Raw genomic sequence first — 27,250 nt, 5'->3', positions numbered from 1 at the left:
CTACCCAATTATGAGATTCAATATGCAGTGAAAGTGGGGGGGGGGGAATCAGTACTGTGGAAGGCAAATCAGCTTCAAATTTATTCATTCAATTATGATTTGTAGATCTCTACAGCAATTCATTCTACCTATCCAGGACAAAACTGAATATTTTGTTAAATTGGCTAAAGGCAATTAAAGGAAGTACAAGAACAAGACATCAGCAGTGTAATTTCAAAGTACGTAGATGCTGATTCTCACCCTAATGAGATAACAGAAGAGAGATCACTTATTTCTTCATTCACCTTCTCTTATCAACTGAAATGAATTGATAAGCTATGAAGGTGAAATCTAAAATGACACCTCTGCTGAAAAGAATTTATGTATGGAACTGCCCCATTCAGGAGGGGGCAGGAGAGGAGTGACTAAGACAAAGTTCCTAAAACGATTCGTCAGTGTTTCTTATGAAGACAAAAAAAGAATGACAGTTTGAAATATTTAAATGAAAAAAAAATAAATACAAGTAGAGGCTTAGAAGCTAGAAACAAGGTAGGGTACCACACCAACTTCTTCCTGGTAACTTCTCTCCCCGAATATAGCAAACCAAATGGAATGTCTGAGGCAGTACAGAAAAAATATAGCGGAAGGAACAGAAAAGAAACACTGTGCTCAAAAAAAGAGCAGCAAAGTACCTCCATTAGGTAGGTTGGTTCAATGTGATGTAAGAATTTTTCAGCAAGTCATTTAATATAAAGTGAAGGCAAGTTGATTGACCTCTACTATGGCTCCACATGGTCTCACTGTGTATTGTTCCTCCAATCAATACAGCCAATAAAAAAATAAAAAATGGAAAAAATTCTAAAAATCATGCTTGATAAAAGCCATGCTTAAGTCCTACACTAAGAAAGAAAGGAAGGGTCATACCAAATTACCAGATTTGTGACAGATTGAGAGAGAGAGACACATATTTCCTCAAGCTACTGCTTAAAGACTGATAACAAAACTGGAAATTGCTTCCTGTTTTCTGATTCTTTGGAGACTAGGTTTGATATTCTCACTTCAGATTTATCTCTGAAAAAATTTAACTTGCTAAGAATATTTACAACACTTTTTTTGCAGGGAACATTATGTAACATCTTATATACATATTACAGAAACTCACTGTCCAGTGTAAGTTAAGTAAAAAATACTGCAGACAATTCATGTGTCAAGAGGAAAATGGAATAGCATGACTAATCCATGACAGTCTTTAGTTCCTTTGAAGGATAGCTTCATATTGAATCCAAAGTGTGTTTGTCAACACTTTGCCATTGTAGAATGTGAGTTCTATTGCCTTGATAGAACTAAGATGCCTTGTCCTCCCTCTTGAGATTCACAGCCTTGAAGACCGAGGCACAAGACAGCCCAAGCCAGCCAGCAGCCCAGGTCAAGAGTTTTGGTCCCTAGATCAGCTCAGCCAATTCTGTCTTCAGTTGGGGCGGCTCGGGATGAACGGTCTGTCCGGTATTCTGGGAGGGATCGTGGGCACAGGGCGCCTGGAGAACACATACATAAGCAAAAAGAAAAACTAAGAAATTTAGAAAATAATAAAAGTAATTCTAGGTGCAGCTAAATAATGAATAATTTTAGAATGTGTACTTTGTTCCACAGCAATTCTTCCTAAGCACTACATTAACACAAAACTGGTTAACCATTTAATGGTTAACATATTAACATTCTTAGATAGGATTGTTAACTCCAGAAGAGTGCAAAGGAGAAAAACAGGCAAAGGCATGCGCCAAACCAAGCGGTAGAGTGGCCAAAGCAGGGCGAGGTTGCTTCCTATTGGGGATAACACGGATAACTGCTAACTCAGATTACCTAAGCTATAAAACTGTTCATGCTTCCTATTTGCAATTGGTACTATACAAAGATGTTGCTCAGAAGATGTTACATTTACTCCATAAAAATGACACAAGAAAATTTCTTTCAACTCTCTGGTCTTCCTTTTCAGTTGTAGATTCGGAGTTAACTGAATTGTTGTTTTCAACGGATCCGGTAAAGGCAATCTCTTCAAACCTTCACTTATATCTAATGTTGCACTCAATATAGTGTCTTTCTACTTTATGATGTGCTACAAAAGGGAAATTTAATACAACAGCCAAAGATTTATTTTTTAGCATATTTATTAAGATTAATAATGTGAGGGCTACAGGTTTATCTCTGCTAGCTGCTAGCACAGTATGTAACCAAGGGTACACAAGTAGGTTATGAGCTGATTAAAGGATGTTAATTGACATATCATGCAACCTTGAAAACAGAAAAGGCAGCCAAATGTGGTCTTCATCCATCCTTGGTCTAAAAATCAGCAGATTTAACAATGAATGTGGTACAAAGCTTGACATTTGCAAGTGAATATCAGTCAAGACCAGAAAAATACACACAAATTTATGTACACAATAAATGTCAGTTAGAACAGCGACTAGAGCTTCTGCAGTTCATAGTGTCGCTCTTTGATTCCTTTACAAGAGAATAATAATTAAAACCAATAAATAGGCACAGTAAAATCAGACCAAATAAAATCCATAAAAGTGAAATGTGTTGTTTTCCTGTAATGATATTTTTTTCATGTCATCCAACTGTTATGCACTGAAAGAGTCGATTTGAGATATGCACAAGACACCCACAGCATCAAGAAACCCCCACAATTAAAGCATCACCAAAACAAAACAGGTCTAAAACAAAATCTTTATAACAAAAGCCCAGATCCTATAGCCTTCAGGGAGAGTGAGTCACACAAATAGCATCCTAAAAAAAAACTCACAATTCCCATGCACACTAATGCAACAAAACTTAGCAGAACATGTGTACACAAATGGAAAGATTTTAATTCATGAATTACTGCGAACATTCATGCTAATGCTTACAGCTACTGACTGCACATTGAAAATCGACAATCACATTGTGAATGCAAAATAAAAGACACACTTATTCAATGTAGCAGCCTGTTACTACTATTACAATTTGCCTTGGAACAAAGGTAACCTCACTAAGCCTACCAATGCCGCTTTAAGTCATTAAGAGTGAAAATTCACATTACATTCTAGAACATTCAAATAACTCCCCATCTGATACAAGTCCCTTGTATAGAGGGGAGGGGCTTCGGGGAGGGATTGGCCAATATACATGATCTGTAAGCTTACAATGAGCATCATCCAACTGTGACTCCCCTACGAAGGCTGCATTCGATAATAGGCAAAATGCCTATGGTGCCTGACTGGTTACCGAAGTGGCACTGAACGTACATATTAACACTGTGGGGTGCACAAACAAAAACAGTTTGCAGAAAATTAAACATGCATCTCTTATTTGTGTTTAGAACTAAGTACTCTAGACAATTATTGAGGGGAAAACATTTACCTCTGCAAGAGAATTAGAATCATATTTTCTTAGAATAATCACGCCACCTTGAAGAAAATTCTGATGTCAACAGATTTTTCAATACTGTTTTAACAAGCCTTCATACAAAACCATAAAAATATAATATAGGAAAATGAACTACGACAAAAGTATCACAATTTCAACATCAATTGTAAAGCAGGCCTTACACTAAAGGAAATTATCAATTACACATGTCTCAAATAGTTAACATTGAGTGATGACAAACAGCTTGTGACAGTGGTATTCATTTCTTTTTAAACATTTATAGACATGACAAACTTCCAGCATGGAATGAAGAGGTATTGTATTGCATTAGAAATTATAAAAATGTTAGGTCACTTGTCAACAATAACAAGACTGTACTTCGTTCCTCCAAAGTTGAGACAAGTAACATCATCAAAACGCGACACCCTTGAAACAGTTTTAAAGCTGACATACCACACCAAAGCAAACTGAAGGATATTTTCAGGAATTCCGTTAAGGGGTACATTCTAGAATCCTCTTCTACTGACCCTTCTTCCATAAACATCGATGTAGAAAGGTCGAGGATACACCAGCATAAAGTACATAGGTCTATGTAATATGTGCCTCACTCCTACCAATAAATATCATAACTCTTTTTAAAATTTTGCAACAACAGCAACAACAAGCATAAAAATACATTTGTAATTGTATAGCTCCAATAAGGGCGTTATAGTATAATACTTTGTATCTTCTTTTCAATGTACACTGTACAATGTGTCCATTTAATAACTATGGAATGTACATCACCTAAGACAAACAGTGAAGAAAGTGCAACGTATGTAATAAGGAAACACTGTTTGAATCTAATCTTATCTTAGTTCTCAATGCTGTGACCAACAGTACAGGACCTAAATTATTGAAGTACCTAAGGTTCCACTATAAAGTGAAAGATACTAGCACATTCACATGTGTGACTAAATGTTTTAAGCACTGGCAAGACATTGTTAATGAACAGCGTAAATTTTGGTCATCAATAACCTTCCCATAATAAGCTGTTTTCAATATCTAAGGGAGCCGAGAACGCAGACACACGGCCAATAAAGCAAATGTCATGGAATAACTCATGTCAACACAATTTCATCAGCCAAAACCATCAGTTTGAGGCTTACTTGGGAAATTTCTGAAAAAATTCCAAAGACAACTTCCTAATACCCTAACTTGAATCGTAATGAAAGATTTTGCAATTCAATGAAATGGTAATGGAGTCTAAATATCAAGAGAGTTACGAAATAATTTGCAGAAACAGCCCACCCAATTTTCAAAATCGATTTTTGAGGCTATCTTGAAATCTGGAAATGATGATGAGACTAACAACAAGATTTAAGAAAGTTACTAAGAACTCAATATTTTTATCAGGCACACACTAGGGGTAAGGTATGGACACTTCTCACAAAATATTTACAAGGAAAACAAACTTACAAGAAAATTAAGTCAATATATAATTGTTTGGGTTGTCTTTTTGCAGTCCCATCTTGCAGAACTCTCACAAACAAGGGGACAATGCTAAGTCAATGAAAGCCAGAGTGTGTGCGCTTCAACAAAATACCCCTCACACAGACTATCTGCTTCAACATGAATCACATCTGTATCTACACAGAGCGTTCTATGAATTCATATGGGTTAGGCCTATCCATATTGGTAATAAGGGATATGCAACAATGAGACTTAAAATATCTACCAGCTTGATGAAACAAAAAGCCAACTTCTTGGCCGCCTAAGACATTATTTTTAGAAAGCTTTATACGCTACAGAGAAGAAGACTGAAGATGATGCATTCAGCGCTTGAAAGCACCCATAAATTCGTTGACAGCGGCTCGCGCAACAGCTTGTCCAACGGCTTGCTGAACCTCCTGCTGTATACGTTGGGGTATTTGTGGCGTCTGTCCCCGTCTGAGATCCCAACGTTAACAAATAAAACTCCGTTAGAAGCGCTGAAGATGATGGCTGCTTCTTCCTTCTAGTCGGTGGAGTGTGCGGATTTAATAACTTAGGTATTTTATGGAAAATCCTCAGCACACAATGAAAGAAATGTAAAGCACAAGAAGAGAAAAAACAAAGATCCTACCACTCTAACGCATGGCAACTGCTATAATGCAGTAAGTTACTTAAGAACAACTTTATTTGCATGGAACAAACACACAAATGGTGCAATTTTAATTTTTTTTAAATCTTATAATAATTAAGACTATAATGCAAGTTACCAAGCCACATAAGCTAACAATAGAAGACTCAAACATTTGTCTCCATCAATTTTCAAGGGATTTCATCACCAAAAGATACTACAAAGAAGTGCTTTACAATCTCCCAGAGGTGTGGGTTGTTTGCAGCAGGGAAGGTTACAGATGTTAGGAAGCTGCCTAACGGATTAGACTCATGCACACCTATTGGCGGCGCCTGCAAGAGAAAACCACGCCGCATCTCACACCAAGCTCAGGAAGGCACGCCAACATTGATAAAAAGAAAACAGCAAGAATAACTTCTTAATTGTCCAATCTAATCGAGCCAAATGAAACTTCATAGTATGGAGAACAGTTCCATACAACCTCATGGTGGTCCTCAAAAAAAATAATTAACAAATGAAATTGACAGATTCAAATTTAAAGTGTAAAGTACCAATCTGCAACACTAACCATATAACACTGCTAAGGAAAAGAAATAAAGTGATCTGAAACCTCAAACAAGCAGAAGATTTGGATTCCTGTGTATCTCATACTGGATACCGCAGATAAATTTTCCCACACGCTCATCGAGCAAAAACTTAATGCAAATTGACAAATTACAAGGTTTAAATTTATAATTAGCAGCTGTACAGTTGGAAAAAGAAGCCCGCACCAAGGAATAGAAAAGTAATTTTAGCAAAAACTAAGCTCAGTGCCGCACACACCTTTCCCAGACAAATGTCACAACACAAATCAATTTAACGACCAGAAAGGACAATGGAAGGTACTCGTTAGCGCTTGCAGAGGGCAAACACACTGGACTATGATTCACCAAAAACAAATACTTACGAAGGAATGAGCGGTGGGGGCAGGCCAGCACCAGCAGGTCTGCCTGGAGGCATCGGTGGTCCTCCCGGTCCGGGCCGGTTGGGGATGGCAGGAGCAGGACGTCCGCTTGCAGGGGGGACTGGCGGTGCTCGGGAGCCACCACCCATGCCACCGCCCATGCCGCCGCCCATGCCACCCATTGGTGCAGGATTCATGGGCTGCACACCTCTTCTTGGGCCACCGGGAGAAGGCGGAGATAACCTGCCGTCATATAATCTTTTCAACGCTTCACAGGGTAAAGCCAAAGCCACATTCAGATGTCTCGAACAAATTTGAAGTTCTGAACAATTAGCAAGAAAATGTAAGTAATCAAAAGCAGATCACACCTGGGATTGTTGTCGATTGAAGAGGCAAGCCAGTCATTCTTGACGGGTGGTGGCACTGGAGTGGTGACTGTGGCCATGGAGACGTCACCAATGATTCGGAGAGCTTCTTTACATGCGTGGTACATCCTCAACATTTCTTCACGTTTCAGGGCTTCTTCTGGACTCTCTTCCATCATTGATGACTAGGCAAAGAAGTGCAATACATTTAATATGACTTAATTTGAATCAATTTCCACACTTGAAGTTGCACAGCAACACTACTCACTTGGTCTCCAGAAGCATACAGATGGGCAAGAAGCTCTCCATTGATAAAATCTTTACAATTATTGATGATCATCATCATTATAGTTTTCGGCACCAAATCTCGTGTCGTCTTGGTAACGATTCTCATATAAGAGTCAACAAGATTTCGAATAGTTTCCACTTGGCGCTCTAGCATTGGATCCATGGAAGAGCTTCCTTCATTTCCACCCTGCTGGAAAAGAATTGAGCATCAAATTTCAAGTCCTGTAAAGATGACCCTTCAGTTAACCTTTAAAATCCTCATTTAAAATGATACACAACAATCAATTTTAAAATTAATAATTTTCCGCATTAAGATATCTATGGAAAAAGTACCCCACTCCAAAATAAGATTAAAGTAAACACATTCTAAGGAGAGAAAAAGAAAATCGTATCATAGTACTGGTAAGTTTCTTGTCGCGTATCAGATGCAACAACCCCACTGAAGAAAACAATTAAATTAAATTTCAGAAAACTACACTGCTCACATTTTTTTTTTAAATCAAAGAAAAAGAACTGGTAAAGTCCCAAATGAAAGCATTCCTCATTCACATTATTAGTAAAAAGACAGATAAGAAAAAACAGCACTTATGCAGTCCTGTGGCAACTGCACTGACATGCAAATATAAATGAGTCACAGAACCATTGGTACCAAGGCTTAACTCTGAAAAGAGAAATTAATTGCTTCTCAAAACTAATGACAAACCTTACACATTACATGCAAACAGAAAATAATGTTGGAAGCTTTCTTCCATTGCAAATCTACAACTGCTTTGGATACAAATTAAAAACATTCTACCAATAGCTTTCAGTTTGGTCAACTTTGTTCAAAATGGTGAAGAGCTTCCCAATTAAAAACAGATAATGCATGACAATCTACTCATATCAAACAACAGTTATTCTTATTCTTTTTTCTGAGGTTTTTACTCTTAAGAATAGGAAAAATGCGTGAATTCATTGACAGAAGATTGATTCTAGCCAAAATTCTACAGTGATAATTATTAGCTGCGAGTGTGTAAAGAAAATGTTCGGCAAAAAATTGGAAAGCTCTGGAGAAATTGTAAACAGGTATTAGAACAAACCAAAAAGCAATGTTTCATGTTAACAGGTAACTGTGCTTCTTTTGTGAAAGTCAAGTGCGGGAAAAAACAATGCTAGTGCTTTATACAAAAAGGGCATTCTATGATTGTGTTTGAAGTTCAACCAATCAGTTGCTGACACATCACAAAAATTAGGAAGTTAAAAAGCAACAGATATATTTTTTCTGCAGCTGTTAAAAAATATCAAGCAGTGATTTTCCTGCAAATGACAATTGAAAGATCATTGGTGCAAATAATGGAATGGAACTGAACTGTAAAGTAGAGATAAAAATGAATGATGCCTTAGAGCTAACATTAAATCTACCATGCATAAGCCCCATATTAGGCAGATTAAGATTTAAGATTTAAAGAAAAAAAAAACTGTCATAAGGCAAAACCAGTCTCAAAATAGAATAGTGGGAAATGCATCCCCCTTTCCCCCCCAAACCTTTCCAAAAATTGACGAAACATAAAACCAGATTATAAAATGACAATAATCGTTCAATTGTTTGATTCCTAACAAGACCCCCTACTAATTTCACGGTCATAAAGGACAAGGCTCATTACTGCATTGTTTAGTTATTGGCACACTTATAGTATTGACCCTTGCCTAAACTATGTGACAATCTCCTTCCCCATTATAGATGACATGTTTGGATAGTAATGATTTTACTTAAAGTGTGGAACCAGATAGAAGGAAAAATTGACTGGATAGAGAAACAAAATGATCTATCGAGGGCTTGAAAATTGCATCTACAAAGAACTACTGAATCTACTATAATAACTAGTGTTCTTACAAACCTCAAAGCCCTCCAATGATGATAAAAGAGGAAAGAGAAACAAAAGTAATCACTAAATAATTGTCCTTTATGCCGACTTACAACCAAATCTCCTGAAATGTTTCTACATTAAATTTTTGTAAAAAGAAAAAAAAATTGTACAAGGCATACTGATTATCCTATATGCCTTTCCACATTAGTCCTGTGATAAAGATCCCCATAATGGCAAAACACATTTTGCATATTCATTATGTGCACCATACAGTCACTGAGCCAAAAGAAAAGGAAACTTTTTCAGAGAGACCAAGAGTAAATTCATAAGAGGAAAAAGGAAATAAAAAAGGAATAACAAGGAAGAAAATGTCAGAGGCAAACGGCCGTACTTCGCTCGTATCATCTAGGATACAACAACACGAATTATGGAAGCAAGAAAAGACACCTCACAAATCTGTTGAAAACAAACTGGTTCACACAGCTGGATCGATATTCCTTCATGAAAAAGGCAAATCTAATGAGCCAATTTCCCGATCTGAAGTGTTTGAGGCTGCATTAAGATAATGTTTTAGTTTGGAAGGCTGTCAACTAATAAAGATTAGTAAGGACCATTAAAAGTTGCCCCTTAAAATGTGCCATTAACTATTTAATTCAGAACATTAAGAAAAAAATACACAATCTACATGAAAGACAGAATTCTTCTGCAACACAACATGAACAAGATGGGTAGAACAACACACGTTGTGTGTTCCTTTCTTGCTGCATTGTTATAAAATTGGTTTATAATCCACATCATAAGTACTTAAAAGCAACCATGACACTGCAGATTTAGTGTTTGTCTCTTTCTTTGGAAAAGGGGAGGGATAGGGTTTTGAAGAGAATTTTTTCATAATTAGTAGGTTAGATGCTGAACCCAGCGACACTGATCCTGCGATGCAGTCCCAAACCAAGATGTCAAACCAAAATAGTTTAAAAATGTGCGTGCTGTTGACTGGGTCAATACGTGCCGGATCCACACTCTTTCTCTCTCACTAACACACAAACATAACCTTCACAACCTACTACATACATACACCAAGCTCGATCGGTCAATTGCTACTTCCTACTCAAAGAAAAATACAATAGGCACTTTTCAAATATGACCAATGATATCCTATGTAATGTACTTTTAAGGAATCAAGCTTCAAGTCCTCATGAATGAACTTCACCAGCAAGTCATTTCTGCACTTACCTAAGAAATTTTCAAAAGAAAACTATCAACTGTTGTCAATTTTTAAAAAAAGATGAACTAAATTGAAAAGAACATAAAGTGACACTTATACTGGTACATCCACACATCCAGACATACAGACAAGGAGCTCAAAGATGAAAGATATGAAATAGAAGCAAAAGAAACAAAAAGGCAGAAACAACCAAACAAAAACAAGCATAATGAGGGCAGCAAATACGTACAGGGTGAATTAAAAAAAAATTAAAAAAAAAAGAACCAGAGGAGGATAAAAAGGGTCACAGCACCAGTTTTAGATAGACTGCCAACCAGCATGAAGTCTCCGCTTCTTCCACGAACTTACCCTGACCTTGAGAAAAAGATACAAGAGATAAACTTTACAAAAAACAATTTAGAAGTAAAAACTTTTGTATTGAAAGGTTCATTATAGTCCTAAATATTTTTCTAACCATAAAATGATAAACAAAAATAAAGTTCTAGAGTGGTATTTATTTTGGACCAAGGATGAATATTGTCAACATTGGGGAGCACATCACATCAAGGAAAGATGAAAGATACAAGAATTTGAAACTTACTTCCTCTCCGTTGCTCTGCTCTGTCTGCTTCTCCGGGTAGACACCAGCACGGAGGAACGACGCCTTCCATGAATCGACATCATCTTGAGTTTCACAGCTGAGCTCAAGCTGCTTATAATCCTACAATGACAGTTAAACACATAAGTTACAACTGTGTCATTTCAATGGTAATAAAAATTCATAGAGAATCTGCAAAAAGGGTATGGTACCTTGTAAACATTCCTTCCTTCGGGGTTGAAAAGTGCAAATGTATGACGCCGTGACATAAAGCCCTGTTCAACATCACGGAGCTTCAAACCGTCAAGAGGGAGCATATATTTCTTTTCACGTTCCTGAAACCCAAATTTTGTTTTAGATGTCAAAAGGACAGCTAATCAGTATGACTTAAAGGGCATTATTATTATCATGATTATTATTAATATGCTATTATTGTTATGATGATTCTTATACAAACCTCTTCATCTTTAAACCACGAAATACTCTCTGAAGTTAGGACAAACCAATAATCCCTGCTGCCACCCTTCATTATTCCAAGGTTGTGGATACACATGTACCCCTTACGAATGACCTGGTTGCCAAGCTTGCGTCCTGTCTTTGTGGAATTTTCCGATTGGTTCTGCGCACTGAAAAAGATGAACAATGCTTGTATTGCAATTAAAAGATCTCCACACAATGTACAGTCAAGAATTATTGCCTTTCCTCCAAGAAAAAAAAAAAACATCACAAGCAAAAATTATGCAAAATGCGCAAGCAACTCTATCAGCCTTGGTAACATTGTAAAGAAGAAAACTTGAGGCAAATAGATAAAAATTTATTATTTGTCAATATAGTGAATTTCTTTCTTATACAACAACACTTTTAAGAAAATTCTACAGAAATATGGTTAACAAAGCATCAACCTGGTACAAAATAAGAATACCAGGAAGTAGAAGCAGCACCAACAGTGGTTATTGTTTCCCTTCCTCTGATTTGCCATTTCCAGTTTGTTTCGTTGCACAGCAGTTGATTAAAGAGCACTACTATGCATAGAAAGTCAATGAGAGCAATCATTTCTTGAGAAAACAAAGTTAAAGGGAGGAGGCAATCTCAGTAGGGCCAACAACAAATAATTTCAATCCTGGTAGCCTATCACCAATTCACATTGCATTGAATTTTAATCCAATGGTAAGCAAAGCAAAAAAAGCAAACAAAAACCGGATGAGAAGAGCTAATGAGAGTGACCTTGTGAGAACTTCTATTTGAGAATATCTGTTAAAATGGGACCCTTTAGAACCCTTGTGCCTGATGGAGTCAGTGCCTACACACAGGAAGAGTCTAAATACACAAAAGAATTGTGGTCTGCAAAATGTTGTTTTGAGATTGGGAATATCTCCACCACTTCTTTTCACTTTTGTCACAATGATGGTGCAATACAGTGTTACACATGGAGTAAGAGGTAAGCTGAACATAAGTGCATTTACAAAAAAAGTCGAACCAAAAAAAAAAAAAAACACAAGGATGTCATACCTCTGCATAATGCTGTTCGAAGAGATGTCCATGAAAGCAAAGAGGACACACATGATTCAAAAAAAGATTTTTAAAAGTGTAATGCTGCTTTACACTCCTACATCACTAAATCACATGAGCTTCATTGCAACGCTCTAGTACAAAGTTATACAATCGCAAGAGAAAGCTTTCTTTTCTTATTAAAAAAAAAGGTCCAAGTAAGACTGTGTCTGCTAAAAAGAATACTAAATACGTATGCTCATCATTTCAGAAATGGCCAAGACATGGGTCCAATTTAGGAGATATGTCATGATTTGAGAACAGAAAGAATTCTAGGGTAAAATAATAACCAACACACATCAATAGTAATTTTTTTAAAACTTAAATGCTACTTTAAATTGAGTCAGAATCAACAGAAAATTATGCAGTGCAAGCTGATCACACATGTGAAGTTTAAAAGCAGAGGAGCAGACATTGGTATGCCTATGTTAAGAAACAAGGGGCGATCTCTAAGGACAGATTAATGTTACTTCAGATAATTAAAGGGAAGAATATTGACAGTTTTATCACCCTGCAGAGTGCCTTCAGACTTCTGCTCGAATTAGAATAGAACATTGACATTGTTATGAGTTGAATTTAATACTTCCAACAACAAAGTGAATAAAAGTGACAAGAGTGAGAAGAGAAATGGAGAGAACAAAAATGGTGTGGCTGAAATTATTAATATTGCCCATTTAAGAAACAAAGCTATCATTAGCTTGAAGTTTAATTTATTTAATATTTTAAGACCAAACATTTTGAGGGAAACTAAATCTAAGACCATAGACATAGGACCAGTAGGGATTAGGACTCAAACATGTGTCATCACTTAATGACACACCAAGCTCTCATATGTTAATGAAATTCAGTGTAAGTTCAGTTCATCCAATTAACAACCTAAAAATAAATAAATGGATGTGTGCTTAAAAACTGCATGATCTACATGTTCCAGCTAAAACACAGAAAGCACTTGGACAAAACGTTAGCACTTCCAATATACAAACTAATCTTAACCTAATCCATTTGCCAGTTAATGATGCTCTAAGTGAGGGTATAATAATTAATTACTGCTGAGAAAAATTTGGAACAATTTACAATAATTGGTAACTAGATTTGCAGTATGACGCTTCACCATGCAAGCAGAAAAAAAGGATTATCCCCTTCTCTAGAAGTTGCTTCAATATCAGAGGACTCTCAAAGATTGACTTGGATATAAAAAAGTCAAGCCCACAGACAATCCCAGAAAAATAATCGAAAATTCATGAGAAGAGCAATTGTGTCGAGATCAATAAAGTTAACTGATGATTTGCTCAAACAAGTTAAGCTTTAAACAAAGCTTCAGTTATGAAAGGATATGGCAAATGTATGGTAACTCACTTAGCAAAGCCAATGAAATCTTCATGGTTGGTATTCATGTATGCAAGTTCACATTCTACTAAGAGAACGAGCTGTTCCTTGCATTTCTGCTCTTGGTTGCGAATGTAAGAGGTAATGATACGTTCTGTTTCTTCCCGCAGCCGAGGGTAACGGTTCATCTGGAAAGCAAGCAAGTTTCATTCAGATTGGCTCCAGTACTTATTCATATGAGTAATAAGGAACAATTCATGCATACAGTACAGAGTTTAAACAACACTGAAACTCACCTTATCAGTGCAAATCCGAACAACATTAGAAAGCTCAGCAACCACAAGATCCACACATTTGAGGCTAGGCTCCTTTAGCCTAGATATTTGTTTCTTGACAATGGCTTCAAAGGCCATATCTGGGGTGAATAAACCAACTCGGATACCTGGTAGAATACAAATGCAATTATGAAAAAGATACAAGATTTTTGGTACATACTGTCTCCAATTTAGCACCTTTGACGGAAAGCTTATACGAACTAATCTTCCAAAACTTCCAAGGAAGCAGAAAATTGATAGCCTTGGGGCAAATTTCACTTTTTCAACACATAGTGATAAAGTTAAAGAGTAAAATAACAGGGAGGCTTACCATGTATGTTGCGAATGGCAAAAGCTATCTCACGACGAAGTTCCTTCTCATCAAACTCCATTTTAACTATTTCAAATGGGAAGCGTTCATGGAACAGACGGTTGATTTTAGCACCCCCAGAAAGTTCCATTGTGTTAACTAGTGCTGATCCAGAACCTTCAATAGTACGTTCGAAGTCAGATTGAAGCTGCTGTATCATTCTGTGAAAAATGAAATGACAGAGTAATCAACATGTCATACTTGTCATACTTCTTTAAATCATTTTGAATACATAAGTTAAACAACAACTTACTGCAACATGGCCTTGGTTTTAATAGCAGGATCATTGGGCTGGAAATGCTTGTACTGCTCAACATCTTTTTCTAGGGCAAGTTGTTGTTTCTAGAAAAGAAGATAAGGAATTAAAACAGAATATTGAGATATATTTTCCTCAGTCAGTCAATTAGAAACATTACCTGCAATTTGTCACGGAGTCCCGGTAAAGTATCTCTAATGTGGTTAGTCAATTGCTGATTCAGAACCCGTTGAAGGTAGGGAGTCCCCAGGCGATCTGCCATATGCCGATAAGATGGATGACTGTTAAGGTAAAAAAAAGTATAAGATGCAGCTTGCAGACAAATATGAAACAAAAACACATTTTTAATACTATTTTGAAGAGGATGAGAGAATAACATACCTGAGGAAGAATTTACGTTCTGCAGCAAGAGCAGCCTTTATGTCCTTGCGACCTTCGATATCTTTTTGAGATCTATTCACAACACCAATATAACCACGCCGCAAAGGCAACAGTTTATTCTCAAGAACTTCTCGAGCATCTGTTCCTTCATCCATTAAGTCAAGCTTGGTTATGACTCCAATGGTTCTAATACCTAACGGAAGCACAATACCAGAAGTCAAAACAAACACAAAATCCCACATAACAACAATACATTAAATGTATAAGGTAAAGCAACCATGCAATGTTTGAAAAAACAGCATCTACAGATGCATGCAATGGGATCAAGCTTGTCATTAAATTTCCTTGTTTGCATGCTTCAGTATAGTAAATACTTTGCATTTTAGATTATTTATTTCCTATTTACAAAAAGGTAAAGCTACACACTTTCGACTACATTAAACTAAACTAATGAGACAGTTAACAAGTCATCTAAAATGTGTTAATAGCAAAATGGACAGCATTGTGGAACCAAATTATTCACTGAATTGCAAGATAAGCAATATTGTCTCACCACATTCTTTCAGAGTTGTTAATGAAAGTCAGTCAGAAGAAAGGCATAGATCCTTGAACAATATCTTCCACTAAAGCATTAAAAAGAGGATCATACCTTGAGGGTCAACTTCTTTGGCTATTTTTAATGCATCACTATTTGCCAAATCTGTATTTGCTGGAGTGATGGCCAATATCAAGGAATTATCTCTCAGGATGAATTGAAGAAGCATTGACCGGATCTGGTTCTCAATATCTTTAGGTTGGTCGCCAATTGGTACTTTTGTCATACCCGGGAGATCGATAAGAGTTAGATTAAGAACTAAAAAATAAAAATAAAGAGAAAGGCAAGTGATGCATAAGATGGGTGCTAAAACATGCTGACAACATACATGGTGTCTACAAGTTACTGGTGAAGCTCCAACAACTGCAAAAAAAATTCCCAGTGAAACAAAAAAAATTACACAGTATGGAAAATGATGCTAACAAACAAAACAAAGCTAACAAGTGGAAGATGATGCCAACAAACAAAACAAAGCTAACAAGACAACAAAAATTACTTTTTATAGAATACTTGCAGGAGTGGGGATAACTACTCAACAGTACCAGGGTGCAGAAAAACAAATAAATATGATCTAGTTTGATTTTTTTGTACAGTAATGCATGGCTCATTCATTTAATGAAGGAGATAGAACAACACTACCACTGTCTCCATCTACTGAGCAAGCATTATTCATTTTGCTACAATTACATCGGAACCATACCATCAGGATCCACTTGTTTTGCAATCTGAAGTGCATCAGAATTAGCCAGATCAGTATTGGCAGGAGTTACAGCCAAAATAAGACAGGTTTCCTTTGAAATGAAGAGGTAAAGCATGTCTCTGATCTGCTGCTCGATATCAGGAGGCTGATCACCTACTGGTACTTTGGTCAATCCAGGAAGATCAATAAGTGTGATGTTAAGAACTGTTGGAAAGAAGACTTGTTACTACCATGAATTGGCTATCAGACAAGTTAATTTAAAATCTCGCCAACATATCCAAATGTTTAAAGGGGCAGTCCATATTTAAGATACACTCCTGTAAGAGAAGCTTGGAAGGTCATAAGGAGGGAGGGCCGAACAGTAGCCTCAAAAAGGGTAATATGGATAGCCCCTACAAAATGGTGCTAAAGGAGGATAACAGTGCAGCTCAAGTACACCTTTTACAACAAAGAAAAGGACAGGACATGGCATCTGTGGGAGAAAAGGCCCAACTTGATGTTTAGAAGGGACCAAACAAAAAATCTGAAATAAGGGGTTATCTGGTACACAGGGGTCCTATTATTGTCAGTATTGCAGTGTAAAACAGTTTTGCATTAATAAAATGTGTATCACAGCATCAGCAGTTCTTGATAAGACAGATAACTGTAGAAAGATATAGTAATTATGTCAACACACACACACACACACGAACACACACAGAACAACACTTACCATTGGGTGAATAAACTCTAAGATTGATAGGAACATTGGAAATTCCTTTGTTTGAGCCGGTCAAGCGGTCAGTTTCTGCCTCAATTTCTTTCCGTACTTCATCAAAGTCCACAAATTTCTTTCCTTTGCAGTGCAAAAATTCAGCATATTCTGGAAAAGAGAAGGGAGGGGTAAAATGAGAGCATGTTTCCCTTCTTTCTGGCCTGTTCTTGGCCTTATCAGGCAACTTCCTGTGGACTGCAGCTGCACAGTAATCTAACTGATGGTTGATACAAATTATACAGAAGCAATTTTTTTTTTTGAGTAGATGCAAATTATTTACAAATGTGGGTAGGAAGGAAAACAGCTAACATAACTCATCACAAACATTTGAATGATTGCATTAAGACCTAATAAAATTGCTGAAGTATATTATTAAACTAACAACAAAAATTATTACAAAGCTCACCAGAGTTAGCTTGGATCAACTGCAAAATGAGAGGTCGACGAGTCACGATCCCAGAACCACGGGGAAGAAAATCCCTGGAAAAAGGGCAAACATTGAAATACAATCAAACTAGACAAGTTTTGCCCTCAGCAGATGCAAAGTCAGAGTTCACATGGAATTGAGTTTTGGAGCGAAAAAGATTGAAATTTAAGATGGCCTACTTGAATGGCACAGTGAATCGGCATTTGAACTAGGAAATTCATCGGGTAATTCAGTGTTTATTTCAGAGATAATTAACCGTTAAAGGGGTCAATATCATTGTGATAAATACAATTTGAAACAATTTGTTCCTATTTTAAACACCACATTCAAGGCCTTATCAGAAAATCTTGAGATGTTTCAAGCAAAAGAATTCATGCGAAGTCCTGTGCAAATTCAATTATCAACTTTTTCAAAATTTAAATATATACAAGTTAGAATTTAACGATTTACTTGTAAAATTGACGATAAACAACAGCAAATGCTGAAAAAATGATAGGAATGACAGTTTGTGACACTTGACAGTTAAAGCCTCCTGTCAAACAAATCAATGAAACTGATACCAAGGAGCCCACAGACCCACTTTGACAGGTGTGGTTAAGGTCACCTCTTATACTGTTCAGAAAGGGGGAAAGCTTTCCTGTGACACGTCTTTCATAAATGAGCAAAATTACGCAGTCCAGAGGACTTAAAGGCAATAAAGGTAATGTCATAGCCCGAAATAAGTAAATTCAAGCATTACAGTGGGCACCACCTCCAGGACTTTCGATCGTGACATTTGAAGATAAGATGACACGTATCAAGGGGTCACTCTGACAGAGTCGACCTACAAAGATTACAGGTATCAAGCGAATACATGGGAGTAAGAAATAAGAAGGCGAACTTACTTGCCAACGAAGTTTTCCAATACAGAAGACTTGCCTGCACTCTGGCCTCCCACAACAGCAATTTGTGGGAGGTCCAGCTGCATATTAACCCCAAGTTGCGTGAAGGCATCTTGAAGTTTGTTGACTATGGGGATCAACGACTCCATCCCCACGTTACCTGCCATCGTGACGGACTTTAATTCCGTCTAAAAAATACCAATGCTCAGGTGTCTGTTTGTCTTCTACTGAGGGGTGGAAAAGTAAGATGGCGGAAAACCCACAATGCACTGCGTCGAGATCGAATATTTAGGCACGGCCACACGGATTTTTTAATGAGAACAGTCAAAGCCCGTTCAATTCCCTTCGAGAACGACCTATAAACCAAATTTCGTCTCTAAACAATTCAAGTTGCATTCAAACGCAGGCGCATATGACGGGACATAATCATGAGATAAGCCGAGATAAGGCTGTCTCTGTCATGCTGTGATTCGGTCACTCGAGTGATGAATCATCTGTCATGAACCCCCTCCCCCCGCCCCCCTTAGGCCCCTACCACTTTTGTCCCCCACCACTTTTGCCCTAGCCTCATCCCTCCCCCTCCCCAACTACATTGCTATGAAATGAAAAGGTACACATTTTAGGAGGCACTTCTACTTTCAAAATGTCGGACGTTGACAAGTGGATAGAAATAGCTAAGGAGTGCAAATATTTGCCAGAGAACGATCTGAAGGTACGTCCATTCAGTTTTTACTGATTTCAGCAATCGGTACTTTCGCCTTCGCGGTAGAACATTGAATGTCAGTGACGGCCACTGTTGCCCGCCGTCCCAGTTGTGGGAGTGTTGTCATTGTATTTTCACATTCCTCTGTACTTATTTTCAGAAACTCTGTGATCTTGTGTGTGATCTCCTGTTGGAGGAATCGAACATTCAACCCGTTCTTACACCTGTCACGGTGTGTGGAGACATCCATGGACAGGTACGACATAACCTAGCTCGTTATTTACCTTGTTTCAATTGTCTCACTTGCATACAACAAATAATTTATCACCAATTTATTTGTTTCAGTTTTATGATCTTGAGGAACTGTTCCGCAATGGAGGCCAAGTCCCTGACACCAACTACATTTTCATGGGAGATTTTGTCGACAGAGGCTACTATAGTTTGGAAACATTAACTCGTTTACTTACCTTGAAAGCAAAGTGGCCTGACCGCATCACTTTACTCCGAGGCAACCATGAGTCTCGCCAAATAACTCAGGTTTATGGATTCTATGGTACGAAAATTGCCTTGGAATTGTTTCTTAGGCACTGTGTGCGTTAGTTTCACTTGGGTTTGCACTAGGCTATGAATAGGCTATACAATTAATTATGAAGCTGCTAAGTCAATCGTTTTAAGTAAAATTGATGTCATTTATGTTTCTGGAAAGGATTGCAGCTTGTCTTCATTTTGCTGTTAACATTTGAAGATAAAGGAATGAATTCATTTTACTTATACTTCAACTACCAATTTTCAGATGAATGCCAAACTAAATATGGTAACGCCAATGCCTGGAGGTATTGCTGTCGAGTATTTGATCTTCTTACAATAGCTGCAGTAAGTATAGGGACTCAGTTTATGAATTATGGCAACCTACCTTGTAAACACTTTACCAATGTTTCCTTAAAACAGAGCCTCCCAAAGCCCTGATCCTCTCAAAGTTAACCCTTGTAAATTTATTTTCAGCTCATTGATGAACAAGTATTGTGTGTCCATGGTGGCCTATCCCCCGATATCAGAACACTTGATCAGATTAGGAGCATTGACCGAAACCAAGAGATTCCTCACAAAGGTTTGTTTCCTGTTCTGCCTTGCAACCAATTTTGCTCAATTAAACACTCGTTTACCTTTCCTTTCTTTATAGGGGCTTTCTGTGATCTAGTATGGTCAGATCCAGAAGATGTTGAAACTTGGAGTATAAGCCCTCGTGGTGCAGGTTGGCTATTTGGAGCTAAAGTAACTCATGAATTTATGAAGCTCAACAACTTACAACTCATTTGTAGAGCTCATCAGTTAGTCCATGAGGGTAAGTTGATTAGCTATTTATGTTCAATCAACTACTTTTGGACTCTTAAAAATCTTATTTCTATTTTTTGATCTTCACAATATTTAGGTATCAAGTACACGTTTGATGAGAAATTGGTAACTGTGTGGTCAGCCCCTAATTATTGCTACCGATGTGGTAATGTGGCTTCTATTCTTGAATTCAAGAGCATTGATCATAAGGAGGCCAAAATATTTGCAGCTGTGCCTGATAATGCCAGAGTAATACCACCTAGAACTTCAACACCATATTTTCTGTGATGCTGCTGGGCAGGTTGCCACGTGCTGACTGCTTCAGTATTATTATTATCATCAAATTACCTGAGTATGTGAATAAATTTTTTCAATGTTCAGATTTTGAGTGAATGTATGTGGAATATTGATTTTGACTGGTAGTCTACAAATGTTTTTGATGATGGATGTGTACATGTTTTACTATGGAAACTTTTAAAAGTGTTTTGAATTATTTTTTGATTCTTAGTTTTACTGCCAAGCAGAAGTGTGATCAATTACGAATTGAGTAACTGGTTTTCCTACATTTTTTTAACAGTTATGCAACATAATTCATTATGCTTACATTGGACCAGGCCATGGACCATAATACCTGTATTGTCGAAGTGTTCTATTTGGGTCCTGTTTTATATCTATAAACAATTGATTTGTGTCTTCGATAATTTTGGGATCATAGTAATTATTGTGTTTTGTTGTTCATATCAACTATTAAATACATGTGTGAAGCCCATTGTCAAATGAATGTTGCTAACTTCATAAAGATTTCCTGGTGGAGAAGAATACTACTGCAACAAGCCAAACTCCTCAATAGTTAGTCCAAAATGAGGTCAACACTCGATTTTGGGAGGTGTAATAATGACTTCTGAGTAAAGAAAACAAGTATTTTATGAAAGTAGAAATATTCTAAAACACACATAACTAAAGGAAACATCAATAAAAATTAAACAATTATACTCATGAACAGTTTTTTTTTTTTTTTTTTTTTAAGTCTATTCTTCCATATAAAACTTTCAAGAGATTACAGTAAATCATAAGTTCAGAACATAATCATGTGGTACTTGCCTGCAGCAACTAACACAGAACACAGGTGATATATGAGGCTCTCACTTGGTACAAGTAAAGTAGAAATTCCAGATGCTAATTTCTCCAATAATTATCATTTGGGTCAAATTTGTCTCGGAGTGCCTGTAACAATAGAAATAATGATGGCTGTGAATTAAACTGTTAACAAGAAGGCACAATGTACAAAACAAGAAGAATTGTGATTCTTACTCTGAATCCATTAATAACAGAAACGTCAGTCCCAAGAGGGATCAAGACAGTAGGAACGTTAACTAAAGGGCATAAATAAAATGTGCCAACCACATTACCACTTTTGTTTCTTGACAGGTCCAACGATTTGGGAAACTCATCTGAGCATCTGTTAGTGGCAAAACAAACTCTTAACATTTGAACATTGAACATACCAGGGATGATTTTAAAATAAATAATGATGATACCGTACCCATCAAGGCTCGAAAAGAGATATAATTTATCTTGACGTGTAATTTTCTTTAATTCGGGACTAATGCCTTTGTTTTTTAAGACTCTAAGTAATGAGTCACTTGTGCTAAATCTTGTAAACTTGCGGGCCAATTCGCCCATGCTGACAAAGGCCTTTTCGTCAACATTAAAGATGTGAACACATTGGTGGCAAACCTCTGCAGATTGAAAGAAAGGGAAGCAAGTAAAAAACATAATCAAAGCACTCAAACCACAAAGGTAAGTCAAATACTGTAATTACAATAAATAGGGTTACCTTCTGCTTTCCAATAGTTAGTAATGCATGGAGAGTCCTGTACAATGGACATGTTTCCAACACTCTGTACCAAGTCTGGTGCACCATAAAAGGGGGACGATGAAGACGACAGTGTATCAGATTCATACTCATCCAAATGCTCCACTACCAAATCACTGATGCTACTGGATGATGAGTTATTCGACATCGGTGTAAGTCTGAAAGACTTTCTACCTTCACTGTGTTTGGAGGGAGTGTTAATCTTTTCTACGAGTCTTTCTCCACTGAAAGAGCTAAGAGATCTGGAAGGAGTAGATTTCCCTTCCCCTTCATCTCTTTTTTCTGCTAACTCCACCCCAGATTTGTTAAGAGAAAACACATTAGAAGGAGCTTCAGATGTGCTTTGACTGACATAAGTGTTGGCTGGAGATGTAGCAGGCCCTGACGGATAATAGGCACTAGCATTAAGTCCAAAAGGACCCAACCAGGGGTTGTTGGTAGGATTTCCTGCAGGCACCGCTACCCGCTGCAAATTGAGCAGACTCTGCTGATAAAGACTTTGATAGTATGCAAGCAAATAGGCTTGTGCTTGTTGCTGTTGTTGCTGCTGCAGCAAAACTGCAGCATTCATCTGCAAAGCCACAATACACAATTATAAGTTTCTCCCCAAAATTTAATTTTAAAATCTTAAAAGGGAGTTTCTTTTAAATATACCTGAGGTGAATACGCAGAAGAGAAACCAGGTAAAGTTTGATTAAACATTAGATTGTTAACATTGTAAAATGGAGATGTTCCTGTACTGTTCAATACAGGTGGCATTTGTGCTTGTCCAGTAGCAACAAAGCCTGGAGGCGGTTGCTGCGGCTGCTGCATTTGCTGTGTTTGCTGAGGTAACTGACTGGCCTCTGACTGCTTCAACTTAGGAAGAAAATAGATTGAAGGTAGAAACAATTAGAATACTGCCTGGTCTATAAAATGTAAGCTGTTCCTTTTATGGGCAGACAAAAAGAGTCACTAACCTGTTGAACAGAACTAGTGCTCACTGGTTGAGCAGGTGACTGGGGCTTTTTGATTGGGATAACAGTTTCTTCTGGCTTTGGTTTGGGTTGTTTTTCCTCCTCTACACACTCATTTGTATCAGTGAGTAATATTTCAGGTTTAAACATTGCATGATTTAGATTTACCAGTACATCATTAAGGTGTATGTCTGTGTCACCAGTGGTATCAATTAAGAAGAGTTCAAGGAAAGGTTTCTGAAACCAAATAAAAAGCCATGACTAGATAAATAACCAAAGCTCTATAGTGATGTGATGAGTTCCAGAAATTAAATCATATCAGCACATTAAAAAGAAAATTAATAAACATTATAAAAAAGTTTTTTAAAAGAAACAACTTACCTGAAGCTCAATTTTTTGAACCAATCCTATTAAATGCTTGTCGGCGACAAGATCAAGCAGTGCTCGGTTTGCCTCCATAGTAAAAGTTTGTCTCCCATTTACAGGTTGAATACCTGAAAGCGACGCTTGAATTGCTTGCACTGGCAAAACACTAAAATCACTGTGGAGGAAACGGAGCTCCTTCTTAGAAACTGAAGCTACAGTTCCATAGTCCACATAAAACACCTGTACATGAAGTGAGGGAGTAACACATATTATTGCTTCCAGTATTCACTCATCAAGATGTGATGGAAAACTTAAACTCACTTGAATAGTTTTACCAACTGATGTGATGGTAGCTCTGTGCCATTCACTGTCATAAATAGCGGCACAGCACTGCTGTACCGTTATGGTTGAGTCAGGCATGAAATACTTATCTCCATGGTCTTTATAAAAATCTCTACAGCAAAATAAAAAAATGATTTAAAAAAATGGTACAGAAATAAATGTTTTAACCATTTCTGTATTGTAGCTTTACAACACTAACACACAAAACCAAAGTTATTACTCACTGTAGTTCATCCATCAGCTTGTCTAACAGAACAGACTTCTCCCGAAGCATAACCCACAACTTAAAAGGATTGTAGACTTCAGCTACCCTGACTTCAAGATAGTCACCAGGTTTCAGGTCGGGAGGCAATTGGGGAGGAGAAAATGACTCCTTTGGACCCATCACTTCACCAGGGAAGAACCCAAGTTCCTTTATATCATCCTGAAATCAGGCGTTTAACTCCATATGAGAAACTATGTCCTAGAAGGTAAATAAAATTTAAACATTTGGTAAGAAATTACCACAGAAACTTCTACTGCAGGCTCTGCAACTGTTTTCAATGGTGGAGCCCCCGGCAACACATAACATTCTTGACGTATGTAACGGAGCCGGATGATGGTGCCATCAAGGGATGTGAGCAAGCTTTCTGTACTATCAAATCCAGGAGCATCATGTGCCAAAGACCTGGAGTAATGTTCCTGAAGTAGATTCATCAATAAGAACCTCATCAAACATACAAAAATCATTTTGACATGAAATGAAGCAGAAACTCCTTACATGATACAACTCTGCTAGCTGATCTGCACGAATTCCTGATGTGTACTTCTTGACAACATCAAAAATCTTACATTTTACTGTTTCAGTCAAAATACATACTGAAAAATAAAAATAAATTTTTTATATCAATTGTTAAAATTACAACAACAGATGAGTTCAAGATGTGGACCAAAATTTATTGAAATTTAATGAAACACCAACCTTCTTGAGCTGTGTGTTCACTATTTTCAACATCATTTGCCACAGACAAGGGTGAGCTCGCATCATACAACATCCAATCTCCACCTTGAACCCTTTTACACACAACTATGTCTGGCAAATCATGAAACATTTGGACAATACTATCGTAGCCCAGCTCTTTCCACTGTAAATTCACACCATAAGTCTCCTAAAGGGAATCAAAAGACACACAGGCAATAAGTTAAATGAATAGGCAAGGAACAGCACTAAAAAAGATTTGACGATCAAAATAAATCTAACTTTATATTTTTCAGGAAGTACACAAGCCCACAATCCCTCTGGATAGGACTTAATTAGATTTTTTAAATTATTTTTGAGTGGATCACTGATGGCATCAGAGGATTGGAAATATGGTTTTGTTGTAACAGTTTCACAAGCAGGTTTAAATTTAGATGCGTCGTCATGATTGTCCTCCTCCTTAAATCTTCAATAAAACAAAGACAAGGCAAATGGTGATCATTCTCTTTAAAGGAAATTGTTATCACATGTTCCAGTATAGTTCTTATACCTTTCATAAAAACTATCTTCACTGTCTTCATCTGAGCTGTATCGTTCAGGTGCATAATTGACCCTATGTGAAGGCTGGGAATCTGCAATGTGAATTAAAATTTGCCACATAAACAACATAATGCAAGTGCATGAACACATTGAGGTCACACCAGACATCTTAAGGCAAGGAGAACCAAATCACACAGTGGAAACACTTTTTTAATGAAATGAATCAAAACTGATTCATAAATTCTATGCTGCTGATATGGACACTGAATGAAGTTTGCAAAGATACCTTCAACAGCATTTTCAGCATGCTGCTTCCTCCAATCTGTTATGAATGCTTCTCCTGACCAACCTGCTTCTGTGGGAGTAGGGGTCCTTGTTACTGAGGATGTGGTCCTTGATTCCGGGGGTGGATTAGACAGAAGTTCTTCTGCCCTCTTCTTCAGCTTTGCTTCTCTAGCTGCCTCAAAGAACTTTTCAGCGGAGGAAAATGGCGGTGGGTCATTTCGCTCCTTCGACCTGCTTCTGCTAGCTGCTTCATAAGCATAGCTTGATCTGTCAGTTGCTTGATATGACCTGTCTGTTTTACTGACTGCTCCAACTGTGTAGCTAGCTCTGCCACCTGATCCATAAGAACTGCTTGGTGTTTCATACGAACGGCTAGCGTATGAACTTGGAGCCCTATAGGAATTGTAAGATGAGTTTGACTGTTGAAACCTTGGAGCCCGTGAGAAACTTGAAGGCCGCGAGTAACTTGAAGGCCGCTGTCCATATCTGTTAGAACTGCTATAGCCACCACGCCTTGGCCTGAAAGCAAAATGCCATAATAGATAAAATATTTTTCAATAGAATGCAGAATAAAACAGGACCCTACTCAGATGTACTTTTTTGATGAGTCTCTTTGGAGGGCTACAAGTCGAGCAATATGTTGTGTTTCTTCAGTGGCAACAGCTACCACAGTGCCACCTGGAAGAACCTGAGGGAACAAGGTGAGGAAGTGCTGAGGCAAATGTGGAATAAGATGAGATAGGTGAATGTATGACTGAACTTACTCTGACCGTATCTGGAATAGACTCCAGGAAAGACGCAAAGGTTCTGTAACCCAAAGCAACAAAAGGACATTCATAGCCTTCATTTTGTCGAAAGTCTCTTTGCAGATCATAAGTTGACATGGACCGTTTAGTGGACATAACAAGGCTTCTGAGGATAACCTTGACGGTATCCAAGTCAGCCATGGTGTAATTCCACTGCAAAACTGCCAATTAACTGCACCTGTGACATGAAAATACTAGGTTATGCTAGGTTATGAGCCCCAGCGAGCTCTGTTTTCCTCCACTTATAACTACTAAAGGGTTCATGAAATACAATGGAATGAGATATAAAATCATACGACAGGGTAAACAAATAGAAAAGGTTTTTTCATAGTCAAAAATACACATGGAACTGATGGAACTCAAATACGGTATGCCAGAGGGAATGCCACTCACTAGAATTCAGTGGCCTAGAGGTGCCACTGCTTGTAAAACACTTTTGTTGGTAAACAACAAAACGATGATTGCACGTCTGAATTAATAGCAAATAATGGCAGAGCTAGCCAAGCGAGACGGGAACGAGAATTAACGTTGTCACCGCACCACGGCGTACGAAGAGAATCCTTAGATTACTGCTTCAGAACACGCATTTAGAAAATAGACCAGACACGAGAAGTAACGGTTAAATTTTTCATAGCCGGCTTTTGAGTGAGAACAGCGGTACCAGCCTTTGCGGCAAAACCTCCCATCTTTTGTTGATTTTTATTGAATGATAATTCGTGCGTTCATAAGGATGTAACAGTGCATTTTAAAACGAATTTAATCAAAATTAGTATAATATGGAAACCTTGAGAGAGCTTCGAAAGA

The 27,250-nt window shown here is 37.5% G+C and overlaps 3 protein-coding genes across 26 annotated transcripts; 1 reads left to right on the top strand and 2 right to left on the bottom strand.

The window, feature by feature from the left end:
* Window positions 1-63: 63 nt before the first annotated feature.
* On the bottom strand, window positions 64-18,751 carry LOC117640913 (dynamin). Of its 20 annotated transcripts, XM_034377931.1 has the most exons (20): window positions 18,286-18,749; window positions 17,381-17,454; window positions 16,933-17,082; window positions 15,575-15,778; window positions 14,926-15,118; window positions 14,705-14,825; window positions 14,542-14,630; window positions 14,250-14,449; window positions 13,901-14,046; window positions 13,635-13,792; window positions 12,240-12,251; window positions 11,188-11,356; window positions 10,943-11,065; window positions 10,734-10,853; window positions 8,959-8,967; window positions 7,062-7,271; window positions 6,797-6,978; window positions 6,432-6,671; window positions 5,805-5,817; window positions 2,127-5,313 (listed from the first exon to the last, which is right to left on the bottom strand). In XM_034377931.1, exons 1-19 carry the CDS (start codon window positions 18,447-18,449, stop codon window positions 5,805-5,807), a joined length of 2,577 nt encoding a protein of 858 aa, XP_034233822.1. In that variant the 5' UTR covers window positions 18,450-18,749; the 3' UTR covers window positions 2,127-5,313. The 20 variants fall into 20 exon arrangements, with proteins under 20 accessions (XP_034233820.1, XP_034233822.1, XP_034233817.1 ...); XM_034377929.1 differs by lacking the exons at window positions 2,127-5,313; window positions 5,805-5,817 and adding an exon at window positions 64-1,514; XM_034377926.1 differs by lacking the exon at window positions 5,805-5,817 and having other exon boundaries at window positions 6,432-6,641; window positions 18,286-18,750.
* An 82-nt stretch (window positions 18,752-18,833) lies between these two features.
* LOC117640916 (serine/threonine-protein phosphatase 6 catalytic subunit) lies at window positions 18,834-21,094 on the top strand. The gene is made up of 7 exons (XM_034377936.1): window positions 18,834-18,994; window positions 19,146-19,241; window positions 19,331-19,538; window positions 19,779-19,858; window positions 19,988-20,093; window positions 20,166-20,327; window positions 20,415-21,094. Exons 1-7 carry the CDS (start codon window positions 18,926-18,928, stop codon window positions 20,603-20,605), a joined length of 912 nt encoding a protein of 303 aa, XP_034233827.1. The 5' UTR covers window positions 18,834-18,925; the 3' UTR covers window positions 20,606-21,094.
* Window positions 21,095-21,309: 215 nt separating this feature from the next.
* Window positions 21,310-27,081, bottom strand: LOC117640912 (tudor domain-containing protein 5). 5 transcript variants are annotated; one of them, XM_034377908.1, is made up of 18 exons: window positions 26,974-27,081; window positions 26,405-26,624; window positions 26,237-26,328; window positions 25,642-26,159; window positions 25,366-25,447; window positions 25,098-25,281; window positions 24,819-25,005; window positions 24,618-24,715; window positions 24,362-24,538; window positions 24,082-24,281; window positions 23,837-23,969; window positions 23,531-23,755; window positions 23,153-23,386; window positions 22,848-23,051; window positions 22,155-22,764; window positions 21,861-22,056; window positions 21,629-21,776; window positions 21,310-21,541 (listed from the first exon to the last, which is right to left on the bottom strand). In XM_034377908.1, the coding sequence occupies exons 2-18, from the start codon at window positions 26,585-26,587 to the stop codon at window positions 21,494-21,496; spliced, it is 3,519 nt and encodes a 1,172-aa protein (XP_034233799.1). In that variant the 5' UTR covers window positions 26,588-26,624; window positions 26,974-27,081; the 3' UTR covers window positions 21,310-21,493. The 5 variants fall into 5 exon arrangements, with proteins under 5 accessions (XP_034233799.1, XP_034233800.1, XP_034233798.1 ...); XM_034377909.1 differs by having other exon boundaries at window positions 26,987-27,076; XM_034377907.1 differs by having other exon boundaries at window positions 26,840-27,072.
* Between the last annotated feature and the right edge of the window lie 169 nt (window positions 27,082-27,250).

The sequence above is a fragment of the Thrips palmi genome, unplaced genomic scaffold (assembly GCF_012932325.1).
Source record: "Thrips palmi isolate BJ-2018 unplaced genomic scaffold, TpBJ-2018v1 HiC_scaffold_15, whole genome shotgun sequence".
In the NCBI taxonomy this organism is placed as follows: domain Eukaryota; kingdom Metazoa; phylum Arthropoda; class Insecta; order Thysanoptera; family Thripidae; genus Thrips; species Thrips palmi.
Note: the sequence above shows the minus strand (reverse complement) of the source record. Positions and strands in the feature narration are given on the sequence as shown.

Excerpts from the sequence above, each read along its gene's own strand:
- LOC117640913 (XM_034377913.1), bottom strand. The coding sequence starts at position 18,449 with ATGGCAGGTAACGTGGGGATGGAGTCGTTGATCCCCATAGTCAACAAA. Across the intron at positions 11,066-11,187 it reads CGTGGTTTAAAGATGAAGAG|GAACGTGAAAAGAAATATAT; the intron begins GTTTGTATAAGA and ends TTTGGGTTTCAG. Across the intron at positions 5,314-6,431 it reads CCCCCACCGCTCATTCCTTC|ACGGGGACAGACGCCACAAA; the intron begins GTAAGTATTTGT and ends TTGGGATCTCAG.
- LOC117640916 (XM_034377936.1), top strand. The coding sequence starts at position 18,926 with ATGTCGGACGTTGACAAGTGGATAGAAATAGCTAAGGAGTGCAAATAT. Across the intron at positions 19,242-19,330 it reads GTGGAGACATCCATGGACAG|TTTTATGATCTTGAGGAACT; the intron begins GTACGACATAAC and ends TATTTGTTTCAG. Across the intron at positions 20,094-20,165 it reads CCAAGAGATTCCTCACAAAG|GGGCTTTCTGTGATCTAGTA; the intron begins GTTTGTTTCCTG and ends CTTTCTTTATAG.
- LOC117640912 (XM_034377908.1), bottom strand. The coding sequence starts at position 26,587 with ATGGCTGACTTGGATACCGTCAAGGTTATCCTCAGAAGCCTTGTTATG. Across the intron at positions 26,160-26,236 it reads CAAAGAGACTCATCAAAAAA|GCCAAGGCGTGGTGGCTATA; the intron begins GTACATCTGAGT and ends TTTTGCTTTCAG. Across the intron at positions 23,756-23,836 it reads CAGTTGGTAAAACTATTCAA|GTGTTTTATGTGGACTATGG; the intron begins GTGAGTTTAAGT and ends CTTCATGTACAG.